Source organism: Varanus komodoensis, unplaced genomic scaffold (genome assembly GCF_004798865.1).
Source record: "Varanus komodoensis strain SLA01 unplaced genomic scaffold, ASM479886v1 scaffold26, whole genome shotgun sequence".
Lineage (NCBI taxonomy): Eukaryota > Metazoa > Chordata > Lepidosauria > Squamata > Varanidae > Varanus > Varanus komodoensis.
Genome location: NW_025335684.1, coordinates 2,262,108 through 2,280,219, shown reverse-complemented (window position 1 = coordinate 2,280,219; position 18,112 = coordinate 2,262,108). Strand labels below are relative to the sequence as shown.

The 18,112-nt window shown below is 54.7% G+C and overlaps 1 protein-coding gene across 9 annotated transcripts in view; it reads left to right on the top strand.

Moving 5' to 3' along the window:
- The window catches only part of LOC123024937 (myosin phosphatase Rho interacting protein), a 104,365-nt gene that overhangs the window by 47,569 nt on the left and 38,684 nt on the right, over positions 1 to 18,112 (top strand). For 4 of the 9 annotated variants that reach the window (XM_044433201.1, XM_044433198.1, XM_044433200.1 and 1 more), the window contains exons 5-8: positions 4,265 to 4,349; positions 7,856 to 8,066; positions 11,043 to 11,202; positions 11,290 to 11,562. In XM_044433201.1, coding sequence (XP_044289136.1) covers positions 4,265 to 4,349; positions 7,856 to 8,066; positions 11,043 to 11,202; positions 11,290 to 11,562 — 729 coding nt within the window. Of the gene's footprint in view, positions 1 to 4,264; positions 4,350 to 7,855; positions 8,067 to 11,042; positions 11,563 to 18,112 lie in introns of all 9 variants that reach the window. The other 5 variants (XM_044433204.1, XM_044433203.1, XM_044433205.1 and 2 more) reach the window with 3 other exon arrangements.

Below are 18,112 nucleotides of genomic sequence, written 5' to 3'. Positions count from 1 at the left end.
GAAGCCTGCGAGTTAGCCAGGCCGCAGCCGTCATGTCTGTGGACTGATTTGGGCAACTGAAAAGAAACCGGTTGCGGGGGCGCTTGCTGGCAGGCCGCCCCGCTGAATCTCTGAGCCCCAGATTCTGCTTTTGCATTCTTGTTCCACATGGTCGTTGAGGAGGTCTGTGAAGACAAGGCAGCCTTCGACAGCCTGGGTGCCTGCAGATGTTTTGGCCTACAGCTCCCATCAGCCACAGCCAGCACCATCTGAAAGCCGAAGCTGTTTGATCCACAAGCGTTAGCACCGCTCGGTGAAATAAAGTACGGAACTTGCTCATGTTTTAAAACTTCAGTAAAAACCCAAAGTGAAAAGCGGCCGCTTTAAAAGAAGAGTAACTGAAGAACTAACGTGCCTGGGAGAATTTGAAAAACGGCCTTCCCCTGGTACCCCAAAGATCGCAGCATCTGTAGGGTGTTGTTCAGCCAGGTGCCACGGCTTAAAGGACCTCCCCGAGGAACACGATGCAAAGCACATTTCTCAAGGCCTCCTAAGAAAACCCGACAATGCCCTTTCTTGGAGCCCCTGGGATTTTTTCAGAACACCTTTGGCCAGTGAGGACTTTCCATTTTTGTACGTCCTCAAGATGTTGTTCCCCCGGCCTACCTTTTTTTGGAGGAAGGCTGTAACAATTTCTGAGATGTGTGCCAGGCAGGAAAAGATGCTGCATAATGCGAAATGCGTAGGAATTTCTGCGGCACGTCTGTACGAGGGCACTGGGAACTGGCATTCATCCCAGATTCCCCATCCCTCTCTGAAGGGATAGGAGCAACCTAACACTTTTAGGGACCAGTAACACCTTCCAGGGGAGATGCCTAAGGAGCTGCAGTTTCCTCTTAACCAGAAGGAAGATTTCGAGGGGCGTATTGGTCCTTCAAGCAAACAGGTAGAGGACTTCACTCAAATCCACACCTTTCCGGCTGCACGGACTCTTAAGAAGAGGCGGCTGTCTGAACGCTTCTAATCCCCCCGTGTGCTGAGCTCTCCCGCCGCTCTTCTTTGAGGTCGGACTGGCTTCCCGTTGGCAAAAAAGCATCTGTCTGCCATTGGTTTGCGGCTGCGGGCCGAGGCGGCACTGTGGGGACGCCGGTGTCTTTCACTTGCTGGTCTGGGTGCTCCCGCTGTCTCTGGGGAAGCTGCCGTCCCCCCTTCCGTGGGCAGGCCTGCAGCTTGGGGGTGCTGAGGAAGAGAGAGGGACAGGGAGGCAGGATTTCATCTTTATGGCCCCGTTTCATGAACTCCTGAAAAGCAGCAGTGGAAACACTGACGCCACCCAAGTGCTGACGATGTGGGCCGTGCCTTTTGGAAGGGAGTCGGGGAGCTGCTGCTGGCCGGCTCTGCTTGGGAGGCCAAGTGAAAGCATCCACTTCTGGGGGGGGGGGGGGCTGGGGAGCAGCAGAATTGTCTTTCTCATCTGGCCACTTGCATTCCTGTCTGGCCGCCTGGAGGGAGAGGGCTAGAAGGGCTGATCGAGGGGAAAACAGAGGCCAACGCAAGTCCGAGTTTGGTTTTATGTTTAGCCTGGTTTGCCGTCTCTGAACAGGCGAAGCAGCTTGCAAGCAGGCCGTTAATAAATTACGAGACAACAAGTTTGCAGATGGTGGCAGATAAAACCCCAAATCCAGACCAGCAGGTTTTTTTAAAAGATAATCATGAGTGGATGGGAAAAGCACAAGAACCAAAGGTTTGCTTGGGGAAGGAACAAACAAGCAGGTTTATATTAATGTTTGAATGCTAAACTCTGGCAGATCTCCAAAGGGGGAATTTCCATCGTCCCCGCTCCGCACTGGAAAAGGCCCTGCCACAGGTTGCCTCCGCGTGCCTCTTTGCCACCCAGACTCCCTGCCCCGTGGAGCAAGCTGCGGTGGTGCTTCTGGGGTGCAGGTTGAGTTGCCGACCTCGAGAAAGAAGCGGCGTCCGGCAGGTCGAGGTCCAGTTAATGGCTGTGCACAAGCACGAGCGGGGGCGCCTTGGGAAGAGCTGGCGTGGCTCCCTGAGGACAGGCGCATCGTGCGAATGTGGCAAGCGGGGTGGCTTCACTGGGGCTGCGGAGGAAGGGGAGCGGCTTCTCCCGGAGAACTGCAGCCATTCTTGTTGCTGCCCAGCTGGGTGCCCCTCGCTGCAAGTCCGTTTCGTTTTTAAAGTCGGAGGCATCTGTTTGATGCCTCTGAGATGTCCATGGCTACCTTGGATAACATTTCTAAAAATCCCACGGTGGGAGGAGAAGGTGCAGGCTGTGAGGAGGGCGGGGAAATGGTGCCTGGACTCCCCAGAGTTGTCCTCTGGTCGGTTGAGATGGCGTCCAGTCCTTTGAGGCTGAAAGCAGGTTATTGGAAAAGAAGGAAACATTTAGTATGTGTGGAAGGGGGCAAGAGAAAGGGACATGGATCTGTGGGGCACAGGGATCAGGGGAGTTGGTGTGATCCCAAGGGCCCAATCCTGCATGAAGTTCTGCACAGACTCCAGTGAAACGCCTCGGAACTGCGTGGTCACACGGAGCTTGCGCCCGCTCAGCGCCTTGCGCCCAGTTAACCTTGCACTATCCATCTGCTTACAGGACAGTCCAGATCGTGTCCTGCCAGCTCTCCTTGCAGAGGGCTTGACATACAATCCGATAAAAAACTAGTGCAGCAGATTTTTGCAAAACAAAGAACAATGAAACCTCGGGCAGAAGCAGAACCAGCTCGAACCATATTTTTAAAAGGCCTGGGAATGTATCAAGGTCTTTTTCAGCTGCCGGAAGGACGGGAGAGCAAAGGCCGAGAGGAGTGTCCCAGGCGAAGCATTGCAGGGAAGCGCTCCTGAAAGCCCCCTCCCCGATTTTGGCCCTCTTGGCCTTTGAGGGCACCTGGAGAAGTGTCCCCAGGACAGGCCTCGGTCTGTGGCAAAGTCCCCGGGGAGGTCGGCATGCTGGGGGCCCGTTGCCCCCCGTGTTCCCTGCCTGACCGCAGCGGCTTCCCCAGGCAGGGGGTGTGAATATACCCGGCACAGCCCACACTGGGGCGCATTTTCTCCGTTCCCGCCTGAGCCCCAGCGCCTGTTGGAACTGCCTGCGGTGCACCTGCAGACAAGCACGCGGGTCGCCTGCAGCCAGTCTGCGCAGCCAGCAGGGAATTGCTAGGAAGGCTGATTTTATCAGCGCCAGACGCGAAGGTCGATGCAAGTGTGTTTGGTGAGTGAGCTGGAATGTTTGTGGACTGGGAACTTGCGATGTTATAAACATGGCTGCTCTGCAAAATTGAGTCTGGTGAGCAGATGGGAACCTTCCTTGAACTATTATTTATCAGCTCAACTGGCACACCTTTATTCATAACAAACTGAAGACCAGTTTAAAAAGAAAAAGTCAGAATACTAAAACACAAATGCTAATTAAAACATCCTATGAAATTGGGTATAATAGGCATAAAAGAGTGTTCAGTGGACACAGGATTCAGGGTTCTCAGAATGGCCTAAAGGCTTGGCTGAAGCACATCTTAAGTAATTCCTTTTTTGGAATGGAGAAGGAGGGCAGAGTGAGATAAGGCAGGTAAAAGTAGATTGGAAATCAAAGAAATGCTTTTAAACCTTGGTGTCTCCCTGGGTTCCCATCTCCAACCCACCTTAAGTAATTGCCAGGACAAAAGGCCTGGGCCACCATCAGGTACACCTGCAAAGACAGGGAGTTGCATGCCTGGGGACAGTGCCTCCCAGAAGCCAGGCAGGTGCATGCCAGGTGAGGTGCTCCAACTGGTATTTGGGACCAAGCCCTTCTGGGCCTTGTAAGTCTGCCCCAGGCCCTCGCGGTCAGCTCAGAGCCAGACAGGCGGCTAGTGCAAGCTGCGCAGAGCCTGGGGGGGCGGGGGGGTCTCGTGCTGTGCGCAGCTCTGCAAGGCGTCGGGCTCCCCTCCGCTCTGTGGGAGATCATGGCATGGAACTGAGAGACGCGCACCGTCATGGTGCGTTTGCGTGATTCGTCTACCGCATCTTGGTGCAACTTGTATCCGGGTGGTTTCGTAAATGGCCCGCCCGCCCTGTGAACCCGTTCCCTGGAAAATTGTGACTTGTGCAGAGCACCCTGGTGCCCCCTCCACACCCCCCGGAAAGAGGCAGAAGGGCAGGTGGCCAACTGGCTGCGCAGAGTGGGGGCTCGGCTTCCCATTTCGTCCAGCTTGGACCTTCCCCTCAGTGGTTTCCTGCCTTCTTTCAGCGTGTTCTTTGACTTGTGGCTCTTCTTGCTCACTTGCAGGTGGCTAGAGATGTTGGTTGTCTATCCAAGGACGAACAAGCAGAACCAGAAGAAGAAGAGGAAGGTGGAGCCTCCAACTCCACAGGTAAATCTGGGGTTGAACCCAAGCCCATCATAGGGACCGTCTGGGCCTGCCCTCAGGACTCTGGGCACTGGACCAGGGCAAATGACTTTCGGCAGCTTCTTTTAAGCTGTGTTGCGCACATCCTTTCAAGTTTGACTTTGCATCCCTGGAGCAAGCAGCTTAAAAACAGGCATCGCACGGAGAGAACTGAGGGTTGAGGAGAGTCCCTAGAAGCATATTCTTGGCTTTGTCTGTCTGTGTGCAGGATTTGGAATAGCTTGTCAGCATTAAGAGGTTGGAGAGATCAAGGTCTGTAGAAGTAATTCAATTTTAGAGTCTTTTAACAAAACCAAACATCAGTACAAAACTGCTGAGAATACAAAACAAGAGCAAAACACACACGTTCCCGTTTCTTATCGCTAATATAGGTTAAAGTAGGTTGACCACATGTTGGGATGAAGTCAGTCGTCTTTTTGTTTCTAGGACGCCAGTGTTGTGTGTTCCTCAATCCACTGCATGGTGGAGGGAGAGGATGTGTCTTTCCGAGTCAATTCTTAGCCACCATGAGGACTCAGAGTCCGCTGGCGGTGTAGCCAGGTCTTGTTTCGTTCTGTTTTTGGGTAAGGAGAATACAAAAGTGGCATCCTGGTATACAGAGTCACGCCGAAAACACACCTGCCAAGTTCCCACCCCTCTGGATGGCTTCAAAAGGGGGACTGGACAAATTTGGAAAGGTGGTGGGTGGCTAAGCTGCTAGTCCTCATGACCCTCTGCTCCCTCCAGGGTAAGAGGTGGTGTGTTGGGGGACATGGGCAGGAAGGCACAGTGTTTCCCGTGCACAGCTGGTGGGCCTCCGTGTGAGCTGAACGAAATGCACCCTTGTTCCGATCCAGAATAAAGGCTCGTCTTGAGTTCTCCTGCCCGTTGCAGAATTTCCGTCCATTTTTCACACTTGCGAGCAGAGGCGGTTTCTTCACTGCGTCGGATCAAGTGACCCGGCCGCTCTGGCTTTCCTGTGCAAGCAGGCCCCCGGCCACGGCCCCGGGAGTGAGAGGCTGCAGCTGTGGCCGAGCTGGCTTGCAGAGCTTCATGGGGCCAGGCTGCACTCTCTGGGGATCCAGCGACAACTTTCTTCTCTTTTGACTATAAATGGTCAAACAAAAAACAAAGCAAAGCAAAACCTGGGATGGGACTGTGACTCATTCTTTCCTGCCAAAGGCTCTCACATGGAAGCTGGGGCGGGGGAGGGGGATCCTCCGGGGTCAGAACGAGGCAGCCCAAATCACTGTCGCTGGCCAGTTGCGCAGAGACGGGGCTGCCCAGGAGGCCCCGGCCTTTGCAGGGGCTGCATGAACACACGGAGTGGCGCGTCAGCCTTCCTGGGATAGATGGCGCCTGGCTGGAGGGTCGGCCGCGAGTCTGCCTTTGCCCCTGGACGCAGAAGGAGCAACTTCGCAGGGGATTCGGCCTGGTTGCTGGAGCTTCCGCCTGGCCCTTCAGGTTGGAGCTGAGCAGCTCCTGAAGCAGCCAGCGACCCACACGCCTTCCCTGCAGAAGCAGCAGCCCCTCGCCGTCACACCGTCCCGTTCGGGGCTTTCTTTTCCCAACCCCGCCGCTGCCGTCGTCAGAAGAGGGACAAGTGGCCTTCGGGGAGAGCTCTTCCCAGCCCCGGGGCTTTCGTCCAAGTTCTGGGTGGGAGGGAAGGCTGGGGGGCTCCTTGTTTCATGGGTCGGCCTCCTGGCGTTACAGCCCAGCTTTTTCTTGCTGCGAGGTGCACCGTGGTCATCGTCCTTTATGGGTGGTCCTCATCATGACCCTGCAAGGTGGGTTCGGCCGAGAGGCCATGCTTGGCCCAAGGTCACCCAGCGAGCCTCGTGGCCGAGTGGGGCCTGGAACCCGGAGCTGCTGAGTGCTGGTCCAGCGCCGTAACCGCTGCACCGCCCTGGCATCAGGTGAAGCAAATCTCCGTGCGTAAAGTGATGGAGCTCCTGCTCTGCATTTGAGCACCTGCTCTTCCCAGCTCTGAGCTGCTGCACCTCACATTTATATCCCATGCTTTTCCTCTTGTGAGGACCCCCGGATGGCTTACACAGACTCCGTTTTATCCTCACAACAGCATCCCTGTGAGGTAGGCTAGGCTGAGAGGGTAACGGGCCCAAAGCCGCTTGGGAAGCTTTATAACCAAGCCGATCAGCCAACTTCCTTCCCCTTTCCTTGGGGCCCCTCGAGAGCTGGCAGCCCAGGGACAGACCGGCAGCGTGTGCAGGCTGCAAGCTCGGCCCCCGTGCTGCTGCCGCTCTCCCCACCCACCACCTTTGCACGTGTGTAGGTTTTGGAAGCTAAGAGCAGAAAGGGGGATGCTGGCAGAAAAACGCCATTTTTTTGGATCATGCTCTGTTGCCATGGCACCCTCTTGGAAACCTGACAGGTCTGAGTGCCTGCGCACCAAATAAGGTAAGTGGGATTCTGGGGGGAGATGCACGGCGAGGAGACACGTCTGCTGGTCTCTTCCAACCAGGCTGCCTGTGGGGATGGGGGTGGTCCCCGGGGGAGAAGGGGAGGGGGCAGCGCATGCCCTGGCTAGGTGCTACTGTGGGATGAGGGACAGGCATGCTCAGTGCCTTGGGAATTTGGGGGCAGGGAGGGCTTGGATTCCAGGAAAGGAACGGCTTGCCGGGACGGGAGCTCTGCAGTATTTCCTGGCTTTGCGGCTGTCCTCTCGCTCACGTACTCTGGTTCCTTTGCTCTTCCAGAGGGCAGGCCTGATCACCCAGAAAGCATCGATGGGTGCAGGGTTCTCTGGATAGTGGATTGGAGCCTGAGGTTGAGGCCCCCAACCCATCCTCCCCAAATGACTGAAACTGGCCCAGGCTCATTGGTCGCCTTTCAGCCTGCGACTTTCTTGCTTGCAGAGATGATCTTGTTTGGTTCCTTCCTTTGGTGCAGTTTGTGAGCTATGATTTAGTATCTTGTGAAGTGATGGTGTGTGCAAATGTAACCTGAGCTGCTCAAGTTTCTAGCCCTCAGGGTTGCGGAGATGGTAATAAAAACGCTTGGCCAGATAGAAGCTCATAAACCTGCGGGGAGACCATGGAGCAGCTCCTCCTACCCAAGCAGAGGCAGTGTGAATTTGTACAATTGTTGTGGGCTGCATAATTTCACCAAATCCATTGGGAGACCCAAATAACAGAGCGGGCAGAGGCACCTGCTGCCTCTGACGCAGGGCTGCTGCCCCAGCTGAGCCATGTGTGAGACACAATCCTGCATAAGTTGTGGCTTGCGGAGGGATGCATAAGCGGGCTGCGGCGTGCTTTTCCCTGTCTTTCCTCTGGGTCCTTGGCTGCAGGGGAAGCCGGAAGCCGACGGTGTCGGAACATGTTGGTGCACCAAACGTTACGAGGCTGCAGTTTCTCGCTGCAGCCAGTCGCAGAGGGACGGGGGCCGCTGCTCTGGCTTTCTGAGCTGCCGCAAGGCTTGAATCTCTGCTCTTGAGCCCCGTCAACAGGTGCCCCGTCTCTTCCCTCCAGGAACCTGGGCCGGCAAAGATGGCTGTGACCAGCAGCAACATCCCAAGCGCAGAGAAGGTGCCCACCACCAAGTCGACGCTGTGGCAGGAAGAAATGAGGGGCAAGGACCAGCCGGACGGCAGCGGGGGGGTTAGCCCGGCCCCCAGCCCCGTGCAGAGCCAGGCTCCCCCCGCCTGCTCCCTCAAGGAACCGACGGTGGAAAGCAAAGACGGTGAGGTCCGAACCCTGAGCCGTACGGACTGTCCGCCGCAGTGCCGTGCGGTGGTCATTGCGGGAAGCTTGGGCTGGTGCTTGCAGACCGGCGGGGCTGCTCGGGGGGAGGTCCTTGGGTCTGCATGCATCCTGGGTTGCTGCAGTTTGGCGGGCGCCTGCACAAAGTGGGGGGCAGCCCATCTCGGGTAGTCCAGAGGCCGATTCTGGCAAGGGCAGACCAGTGCATCGCACAAGGCGGGAGACCAAGCTAGGCAGGGCCACTCCCAAGCACTAGCGGCTTGCCACCAAGTTTTCGTGGCCACTGCAACGCCTTCCTCCCGGTTTTTAAACAGCAGAGAAGAAATAGGAGTGGCAGGAGGGGATTGGAGGCTGCCCCAGAGGGTGGCCACAGCTGCATGAGGGCCACGGCCCCGTGGGCTTTTGTAAGCTTTAAGCCAGGAGACTTCCAGCCATTTCTTCTGCTCTTGCTGCAGAGGACTGAGGAATGTTCAGAGATAAGACAGCACGCCAGTCCTTTTCTAAGAAGCGGATGTCGACTTCTCCATGACCCCATTCCAGAGTACTATGGCTGGGGCCATCCCCTAGAAGAGTGAGATAAACCACAGCAGGGTGGGAAGAGAGGAGCCTGGCGACATGGTGGGGGGCTCAGCCAGGTCACCTCGGGCGCGTCCCACGGGCAGGGCATTCTTCGCGGGGTCCTGGGGCTTCTGGGTGGCACGGGGAAGAATTCCACCGGTGCTGCCGAGCACAGATGTCTGCGAGCCGTGTCGATCCCTCTTGGAGGCACCGGAGTGGCAGGGGACAGATGCCGTTCCCCGTGCCATCCTGCCCCTCTCCGGCGCTTTCCCATGGAAGAATCGAGGCAAAGGAAAACTTTAAAAGAATGAGTGTGTTGGGGAGCCTGACGGAGGCGGGGCAAAGCCTACAGCCACGTCTCCAGGCCACAGCTGGGCCCATTCCACCACGGCAAGCAGTCGGTGCGGAGCCACGCCACCCGCTTCTTCGTCAGCATTGCCCCGCCTTCCGATCCCTGGTGGAACCCCAGTGAGCTGACGCTGAGCTTTTCGAGGGATTTGGAGACCGAATGTTGTATGCTTTGATCCAAGCTGAATGCATTTGGAAGGGTTTCTGTGTCTTGGAAGGGATTTCCCTCCACCCCCTCTCAAGGGACACAGCCCTCGACGGGCGGCAAAGTGCAAAAAGCCCCAGCACACCCCCAGGGCGCCCAGGCGAGCTCCCATCTTGCTCTCTGCCCCCAGCGGCTCGCTTGCTCGGTCTTTCTGGCTCGTCTGCCAGCATCTGTCGCATTGTTCTCCACGAGACAGTCGGGGCAAGGCCGTGGCTTCCTGCTTGGCGTGCGCTTCCCTCTTGGACACCTATCCAGGAAAGAGCGAGGGCTCCGTCCTTCATCCTTTGGAAGGGCTTGTTTTCTTCCTCTGACCTCTTGAGGAGAGTTTTGGATTAATTAAGGCAGTTCTTTTTGCCCTTGATGTGGGGTGGGGGTATGTGTGGAGGGGAAGTCTTTTGGTAGGTGTGAAAGGCTGAGAGGAAGAATTGCTTTCTTCAGGTAGCGAAGCATTCTTGGGAAGAGGCTTTGTCCTTCGGGGGTAGGGCACCCAGGGGTCCGCCTTCTTCCAAGGAGGGAGCATCTTATTCTGCCCTGAGCTTTGCGGTTGTTGCTCACTGATAGAGGGTATGAGCGGGGAGGGGGAAGGTGGTCTGCCCCTGCTCAGTTCTAGCCTTGGAATGCCCATCCCTTCACTCTAAAACAAGGAGCATTCCTTGGGGAAAGCTGCTTCCAGTTGGCCAGCTGTAAAACCCTTCTGCCTCCTTCGCTGGCCAAACGCCGCACTTGCAAACCGCTTGGCCTTCCACCCCGCCCAGGCCTGTTCCGTAGCCTGCGGTCCGGAAGCACACCTCTGCTCTGCAGGAGAAGCTCCGAGAGAAGTTCACTTGGCACACCCCAAGCAAGTGCCCACGGCAGCGGTGCTGAAATCCCAAACAAGGCTGGGAGGTGCCTGCTGCTTTTCCGGCTTTGACTCGGGCCAGGGCGGTCCAGGTTTGCAGAGCCACGAGCTGTTCGAACCCCACAGTGTGCTGATGCTGAGCTTTTTGAGTGTGCTTGCAAGCGGCTTTGCTCTCTGAGTTAGCCTGTGCGGGGGATGGCCGAGGGGACCTACCTGGCTGACAGTGAGAGCTGTGGCGAAACGTGGGGCAGTTGACTGAGCTCTCCCTGTTACCTGCCTTCAGAGAGGACCAGACCTGCTGCAGGTGAGCCGGGGGCTCCTTCCCATGGATCCGGCTTAGATGGAATCGGACGAGTAGCAGCTGCTTGGGCCCTTCCTGGGCGCAGGCCGTGCACTCAGCGCGGGACCTGCTGTACATCAAGCCAGCTCGGACGCCTCTTCCTGCCCTCCCCAAAATATTCCCCTGGCTTTCTCCCCTTCCTGCAGCAAGGTGCTTTACTGTTGCCCAGAAGGAGAGACCATTGGCTGCTGGTGGACGTGTGAGGAAAGGATTTGATTGCACAATTGTGAAACTTCTCCCCCTTCCCTCCCCCCCCCCCCCCCGCATTAAGAATTGAGCCTGCTCCAGCCTGCTCGTGTAGCTAGGCCAGAGCGTTAACCACTGAACAGATGGGTTAACTGTCAGATTTGAATAGATTTGGCCGGGCAGTAATACTTTTCATCAATCCTTTCAGTCCGAGAGACCTCAAAGGTTTTTTGTTGTAATGTTCCTCTCTTTTTGGTTCCCTTTGGTCCGTCTTCTTTTAGCTGGGGTTGTTTCGGTACCGGTCTGTCGGTTTTCTTCTTCCTGCCGTCACCTTGGAGCTCTCTGCCGAAATGCTGGGATAGAAACGATTTCGCAAATGGGTGGTACCTGCCATGCTGTCCCCCCAGCTTTTCAGGAGAGGATGCGAGGCCTTCGGGTGATGCAGCCATCTTTGACCTCGCGTGGCCTCCTTGTCCTGCAGATGAGAGCACCACAAATGGGGACCGAAGCGACTGCGGGCGGAAGACGCGTGTGGAGAGTGGCTATTTTTCCCTGGAGAAGACCAAGCAAGACTTCAAGCCGGAAGAGCAGGAGCCGCCGACTCCGGCCTCCCCGCCCAGCCCGAGCATCCCAAACAACAGGTACAGTGGCCCCAAATCGCCCTCCCAGGAGCAGAGCCGCCCCTTTCCTTCCCCAGGTACCCAGCCAGGCAGCCGAATGGTTTACAGCTTCTCTCTCAGTTCCCTGGACTCGAGAAGCGGCTCCCCCTCCACACACACGGATTCGGCTGGCAGAGAGAGGACGAGGGGAGCGGAGAGAGCAGGCCGCCCCTTCTCCTTAAAAGCCGGCCGGCAGTACGCCACCCTGGCCGACGTCCCCAAGGCGGTTAGGATCAGTAACCGGGAGGCCTTCCAAGTGGAACGGAAGCGACTAGAACGGCGGACCCGGGCCCGCAGCCCCGGAAGGGAAGAAGTGGCTCGGCTCTTCGGCAACGAAAGGAGGTAAGGGGCAGGCGCTGGTGCCGCTTTCTTGTGGTCTGGAGACTTGTAGCTGTTGCTGGGTGAGGCTGCCTCCTCGCAGAGTGGCCCCGGAGGGATTGGCACCGTGCTGGGCAGGTGTTAAGCCTCCCTGCTTTCTGCAGGCACATATTGAGATCTCTCTGACACACATATTGGCTGTGTCAGAGAGATCTCATCTCCAGAGTAGGCAAGCCAAAAACAACGGCCTCTTCTTTGCTTCATGGGAGGCCTTGAAAAGCAGCCTTTTCTGCTTTTTGTCAATCAAAAGGCAGTTCAGGATGTTGCTTGACTATTCAGAGAAGGGCCTGGGAAATCAGAACTGGAAAATGACCTTCCAGGGATGATCTGCTTCTCTGGGTGGCAGCCTGAGCATGGAGGCCCAGTCTGCATGTCATGGTGGCAAATCGCGGGTGGCTAAATGAACCTGCAGTTCATTATAATACTAACCACGTGCATTCTGCAGCCATTTTGAATATTTAGTCCCTTGTTAGGGGTTGCAGCATGGTGCCTGAGCATGTGCGGTATGACCTAAAGGTCTGTTAACAACCCACAGTTAGCTTACAATTAGTTAACCTGCAGCTAAGAGTCAAAAGTGCTGCAGCGTGAGCCTGGTGTAGGCACCCTGCCAAACCGAGGGCTAATGAGCACAAATTTGTCGCCCTTGCAAGTGAACTGGGAAGCGCCACACGGGGGTCAGGCCTGTGGCAAGATGTTGCATGTAAAACATCTGGTATGGATATGGAGTCTGGTACCTGGTAGAAAGTTTTTGAAACATTGCCTTAAAAAAAAAAAGCAGGAACAGAGCTTCTAGGCCTCATGTTTGTGAAGAAAGTTTGGGCCCAGAGAAGTCCCAGGGCAAGGCCTAGACTGGCCAGGAGTCCTTGGCAGGAGCCCGTTCTGGAGGGCAGCTGGGGAACGTTCTGCTGCTGAGGGAACCTCTAGGGCTTCGGCCTCGTGGCTCACGCCAGCAGTGGCATCCCCCCAGTTGGTGCGACTTGACCGGTCGGCGCAGGCCCGGCCTACCTGTTAAGAAACGGTTGGCAAGATGTTGCTTGCCGTTTCTCAACCCAAATGCTTTGGGCAGTTGCCAGCCAGAAGAGCAGGTCGTGTGTGGCCGAGCAGGACTAGGCCTGAGACTTGAGTAGAAGCAACATCCCATCGGTGGTGTTCAGGAACAGCTGAAGTGAAAAGATGGAGAGGTAAACAGGCCTGGTGGGGAACCGGAAGCGTAGGATTTGGCAGAGGGTGCCTGGGATGCTGTGCCGGCCATTCAAGTCCTGCCTCAGGCGTGTGAAAGTAGCACCTCATTATCCAACTCATCTTGGTTCCTGAAACAGGAACTGGGAAGCTGCTGCTGCTTGCTTCTTTATATTTTGCAGCATGAGACCTAGAAACTTGAGGTGAAAGGAGATGAAAGCTGCTATTTTGGGGGTGACCAGTTTGGTGCCATGTACCACATACAATGCATTTAGGAGACATTCCACACCAGTGGGTAGCTTCTTGTATTTCTTATGTCAGGAAAGTGTTCAGAAGGTGCGGATGTTAAATAACTTTTTAAAAACGTCAGGTAGGAATTGGGTGGCTCACATGCCCTTTCTATTTTTGCCATCACAAGTCTTAGGAAGTTGCTTTGAAAGAAAATGAAACCTGTGCTGGCTGAGTGAGTGTTTTCACACCTGATTGTTCCCCAGCCTGCAAAGGCGCCTCATCTCTTTCAAAACTGGAAAGGATATTTCCCTCACGAAAAGTGAGGAGTTGGGCACACGGCCTTCCTCGTTGCCAGGGGAAGCACGAGCGCCGCCTTCTCCGGACTGGTGTCCCCTGAGTGCATCAGGCCGCAAAGCGTCTCCTGGCCACGCTGCCTGGGGACGCGTCTGGGGGCATTGGTTTGGTGTCCTGCCTGGCAGGAGAGGTGGGCCGCTGGAATCCCCTCGCATTGCCCTCCACCTGCCCAGGCTTTTGAGGCCTCGTCAGAGGCGGCAGCTCCTCGAGAAAGCGCTGCCTGGGCCAGACCAGGATGGGTCCATCCACTGCAGGATGGCTCTCCCCATCTTCTTACCCTGGGCAGCCCGCAAGCAGGGCATGAGGGCCGCCACAGTATTTGGGGAGGTGACCTCCGAATGCGCTGGAATCCAGCGCTCTTGAGGAGCCATGCCCTTGGTGATCGTGTGTCCTAACATCCATGCGGCTTGGACAGAACATCTCGCAAAGTCATCCACTGCGAACTAACATCTCCCTGCCTTCCTGCAATTTGCCACCCGTTGCTTGGCTTTTTGCTGCTTCCCTGGTTTTCTTACTCAGCTGGCTGTCTGGGCAGCATTTCGCCGCCGCTGCATCGCTGCATCCTGCTGGCTTGTGGCAGGTGTTTGCACCTGGGCAAGCACAGTTCCCTCCTTAACTCCTCCGCCTTTGTTCATGCCTGATTTTCCGGCTGTGCCAGGAGACCACTTGCTTCCTCGATTCACATCCTTCTCAAATCTCTTTCCTGCTCTGCTGGTATTCCAAGTAACAGACGAGGGTTTTAAAAATTACAAAGAAAATCAAATTAACATCCTGCTTGCCTGGTTCCTGTCCCTTCAATCCCAAATTTCTCGTATTGACATTTAGTTTTCTGAAGATAGGTGTTCGTATCTTCACAATCAAGCACGCTCCTGTTTTACGCAGACCTGTGCATATGCATGCATGCACTTGCGTTTCACTGGAATTTCATCGGGGGTTCCTTGCTGAAGTGATACTCTGGGCAAGCGAGATTCCCAAGAAAGTAGGCTTATTCAGCACCACTACCCTCCTGGGCTGCGTTGGCCAGTGTAGATTTGTGTGTTTTCCTAGATTATGTCCCAGGAAGCTCTGCAATATGGTGAACATCCCATATTGCTGGGTTGAAGGCCTTCTGCTCTTACATGGCACAGTCCAGAGGTCTTGCCCCGATCCAGAGGAAGGGCCCAGCCAGAAGCACTCTGGCTTCACTGCCTTCAGGCCTTGCTGTCTACTCATTTTCATTTTTTTCTGGAAGTGTGCTTTAAAAAGCAGCCTGTGACTGAGTTCCCCAGTTGTGTAGAGAGGTCTGATTCATTGTGAAACAGTGAAGTGCACAGTCTTTAGAAGTAACAGGCCAAGGATTCTGCACAGTAAAGTACTTTGGATATTGGTTTTATGTATGTAATAGCTACATGATTGCAGACTTCTCATCTGTGCATAAGCCAAGTTTGGACAGATTTAATTGCCTTGATTACTAGTTCCTCTTTACTCAGCACTGGTTAGGCCTCCTCTGGAGTACTGTATCCAGTTTTGGGCACCATAGTTTAAGAAAGATGCAGACAAGCTGAAAGGGTTTCAGAGGAGGGCCACAAAGATGATCCAGGGATCGGAAACAATGCCCTGTGAGTACAGATTGAAAGAACTGGGCATGTTTAGCCTGGAGAAGAGAAGACTGAGGGGAGATTGGATAGCACTCTTCAAGTACCTTGAAGGCTGTCACAAAGAGGAAGGACAGGAACCCAGAGGGCAGCACATGGAATGGCAGGCTCAAGTTACAGGAAGCCAGATTCCAGCTAGAGATCAGGGAAAATTCCTGAGTGTTGGAGCAGTTACAACAATGGAACGAATTCCCAAAGTAGGTTGTGGGCTGTGCCACCCTGGAGGCCTCCAAGATGCAACTGGACAGCCGTCTGAGAGGGATGGTTTAGATTTGTGCCCTGGAGTAGTTCTACCTGTTGGCCCTCTGGCTCCTCCTAAATTTCTTGTTCTGTTTCTGTCCCTACCACCTTAACAGATTATGCTTTCCACATATCTTATTGAAAGAATGCAGTTTCTTGCGTAAAACTTTTAACCTGGTTTGAAGCCAGTTTAAATGTGGCATGTAGGCAAGCAGCCCCCAAGTGTGGGAACCCTGCCTGATAAATTGGTGCAGCTGGGGTCCATCTGACCCAGCCCACTGATACAATGCATGAGGTCCCTGTTAGTAGGAAGTGGCATGAAGGGCGGTCCTGTTGCATTTATTCGGCAAGCTTTAAGCATCATTAATGTCTGAGCTCCCCCTACCGGTCATTAAGAGAGATTTTATGCCGCCGTTGCATTTTCTATTTGCAAGATGCAATCTGCGAAGTAATTTTATCTTTTCATTTGAAGTGAATGTTCAGTGGTTGTTGTGGCAAACTGATATGAGTTTGTCTGATTCTGCACGTTGGTGAAATCCACTGCTCAGCTGGCCTCTTTCCTCTGTTCCAAACTAAAGTTGGAATTCTGCAGACAGGGCAAAGACCACGTTAATTCTACTCATCAACCAAGTCTTCTGAGTGGTTAACAGAACCTGTTAATTGACAAGATAGAAAAGGATCTGGGAATGCAGGGGGATGTGGGATTAAAAGCTGCCACCACTGTTACTGACACAATTCACTTTCTCGTCCCCAAGAATGCAACAGAGACTAGAATGGCATTAAATAAGGCTCCTCTTTCGGACGGAGGATGGGCAAGATTTGATTAAAGCCATCTTCTCCGTGCCCCTCTCGGGGGCTCCAGCCCTCTGCGTTTTCCCCCTGCTTGTGCAGAGGCACTGGGCAAGTGCTGCTTGGGGTCCTGTATGCCTGCAGCAGACGGCGGGAGGCAGATTCGGTGGGTTCAGCATCCCACTTGGCGCCTTGCTCTGCCATCAGTCGGCAGAGCCAGAATGGCGCAGAATCAGTTAAATGCAGTCACTTCTGCCCCAGGTTGCAGAACATCTTCAGGTCACAGAATTTTACTCACAGTGTTACAGAGCCCTGGCTGGTCCCCATCATTTTTGTCAACATCAGGCTGCACCCGAACAGGCGAGCATAACTTTCCTTCCTGGTTGCCTCTCGACCAGCTCTGCCTCCTTCCATTTCCCCTTTCCTCCAGTGCTGTCTTCCTGTGAGCAAACCCCCTCTGTCCCTGTCGACTAACACACCAAGCCAATGAAAATGCTTGCGATCGAAAGCACGCCAGCCATTTTAACCATGCTTCTTCTTGGTGGCCCTTGAACTCCCCTTCTTTGCACACAGACGCCACTCTGACCCTGGGCCCTGAGCAGCCGCTGTGGCTAGCCGGCACAGCACACTGCAGCATCTTTCGGCCGCCTCCCTCCTCCCGCTGCTGAAGAGCATGGCAGTCCCCCAGGGGGCCTCCTGCGCCTCCTGCTGCCCCATGGCTTTGGGGCAAGCGGACACTCTGCAGCGGATGTGGGCTTGGGGAATCCCTCTGCCCCTCCCTCCGGCTTCTCGCTGACTGGAAACAAGGGTGTTGTGGGGCTGCCTGCTTGCTTCCCAGGTGCCATGAGGAGCCGCAGGGGAGGAGGGAGCCGCAGGGCTGTAGCTGTGGACAGTCAGAGCTGAGCAGCTGCCCTCACCTGCCGTTCCTCTGCTGCAAGCCACCTGCCCTGCCTGCCATGCTGAACTCTGCAGCAGCGTCTGAGCATCTGCCAAGCACCTCCCCGCCCCCCAGACTCCCTCCAGGGGCCTGTGTGTCTTTCTGGGGGCTCCCTCGGGGCTCCTCGGGCAAACCTGGACCAGGTGCTGCCGCTGTTGTTCTCCTGGGATGACTCACTCCACGTAACACCCAGCTCCCCTCCTTGATGATCAGATAACCCCACCTGGCGGGATTGTGATTCTGGAGGTCTGCAGTGATTGTTTAATTTTGCGGATGATTTGTGGAGTTTTTTTGTTTTAGTTTCCTCTTATAGAAATCTTGGAATGATTATTGCTTTTATTTGTGGGTTGGGAAGGGAGGAAAGACAATTTTTCTGGTCATTCATTTTCCAGCTTTCTTTTCTTCCAGGTCTTGTTGCTCTTCACCTTCTCCTGCTGTGTGACGTGTCCGCCTTTATACTCCACCTGCTTCGCTACCATCTCATCTCAAAATTTAAAAAAAAAAATGAGCTGTAGACAACTCGGTGGTGCAATCCCCTTTCATGAGAAATCAACCTGCTTTTTTTGGTTTTTGTTCTGTGTTGTTGCTGTGGTTTTAAAGAGAAATCATTTCCCTTCAGACCTTTACTGTTTGGCTGAGCCAAATTCATGGATTGGTTTGCCCTGCCTTTATTCCTTTCCAAAAACAAAAGAGAGAGAGAAAGAAAGGGAGGAAAAGCATTCACCCCCCAAAGATGTCTGCTGTCAGTTTAACATCCTTGCACAGGTTCAGAATTATGGATAGCCTGGCTCTGGGAAGAAGGGTTTGCTGGGGACACCTGGCGCTGTCTCTTCTGCAGGCATCTTGGTGTCGGGGTGTGCTTCGTTTGCCTTCCTCTCTGCATGTGGCATGCTGGGGTGCTGTTTCTGTAGGCTAATCCAGGGGAGCTGCTGGGTGGAGAAGCCCCTACTTTGATCACGGCAGACTGGATTTCGCAATAGATGATTCCTTGCAATCCAGCAGTGCTCCTCCTGCTAGCAGTTAGTACGCCAATGGACACCTGTCACATCCAGATCACATTAAAATGATACGGCTTCATACATTCTGCAGGACTGAATCATGTTCTGCAGGGAAATATGAAACGTTACCTGAAAATAAAGCTGGACACAAG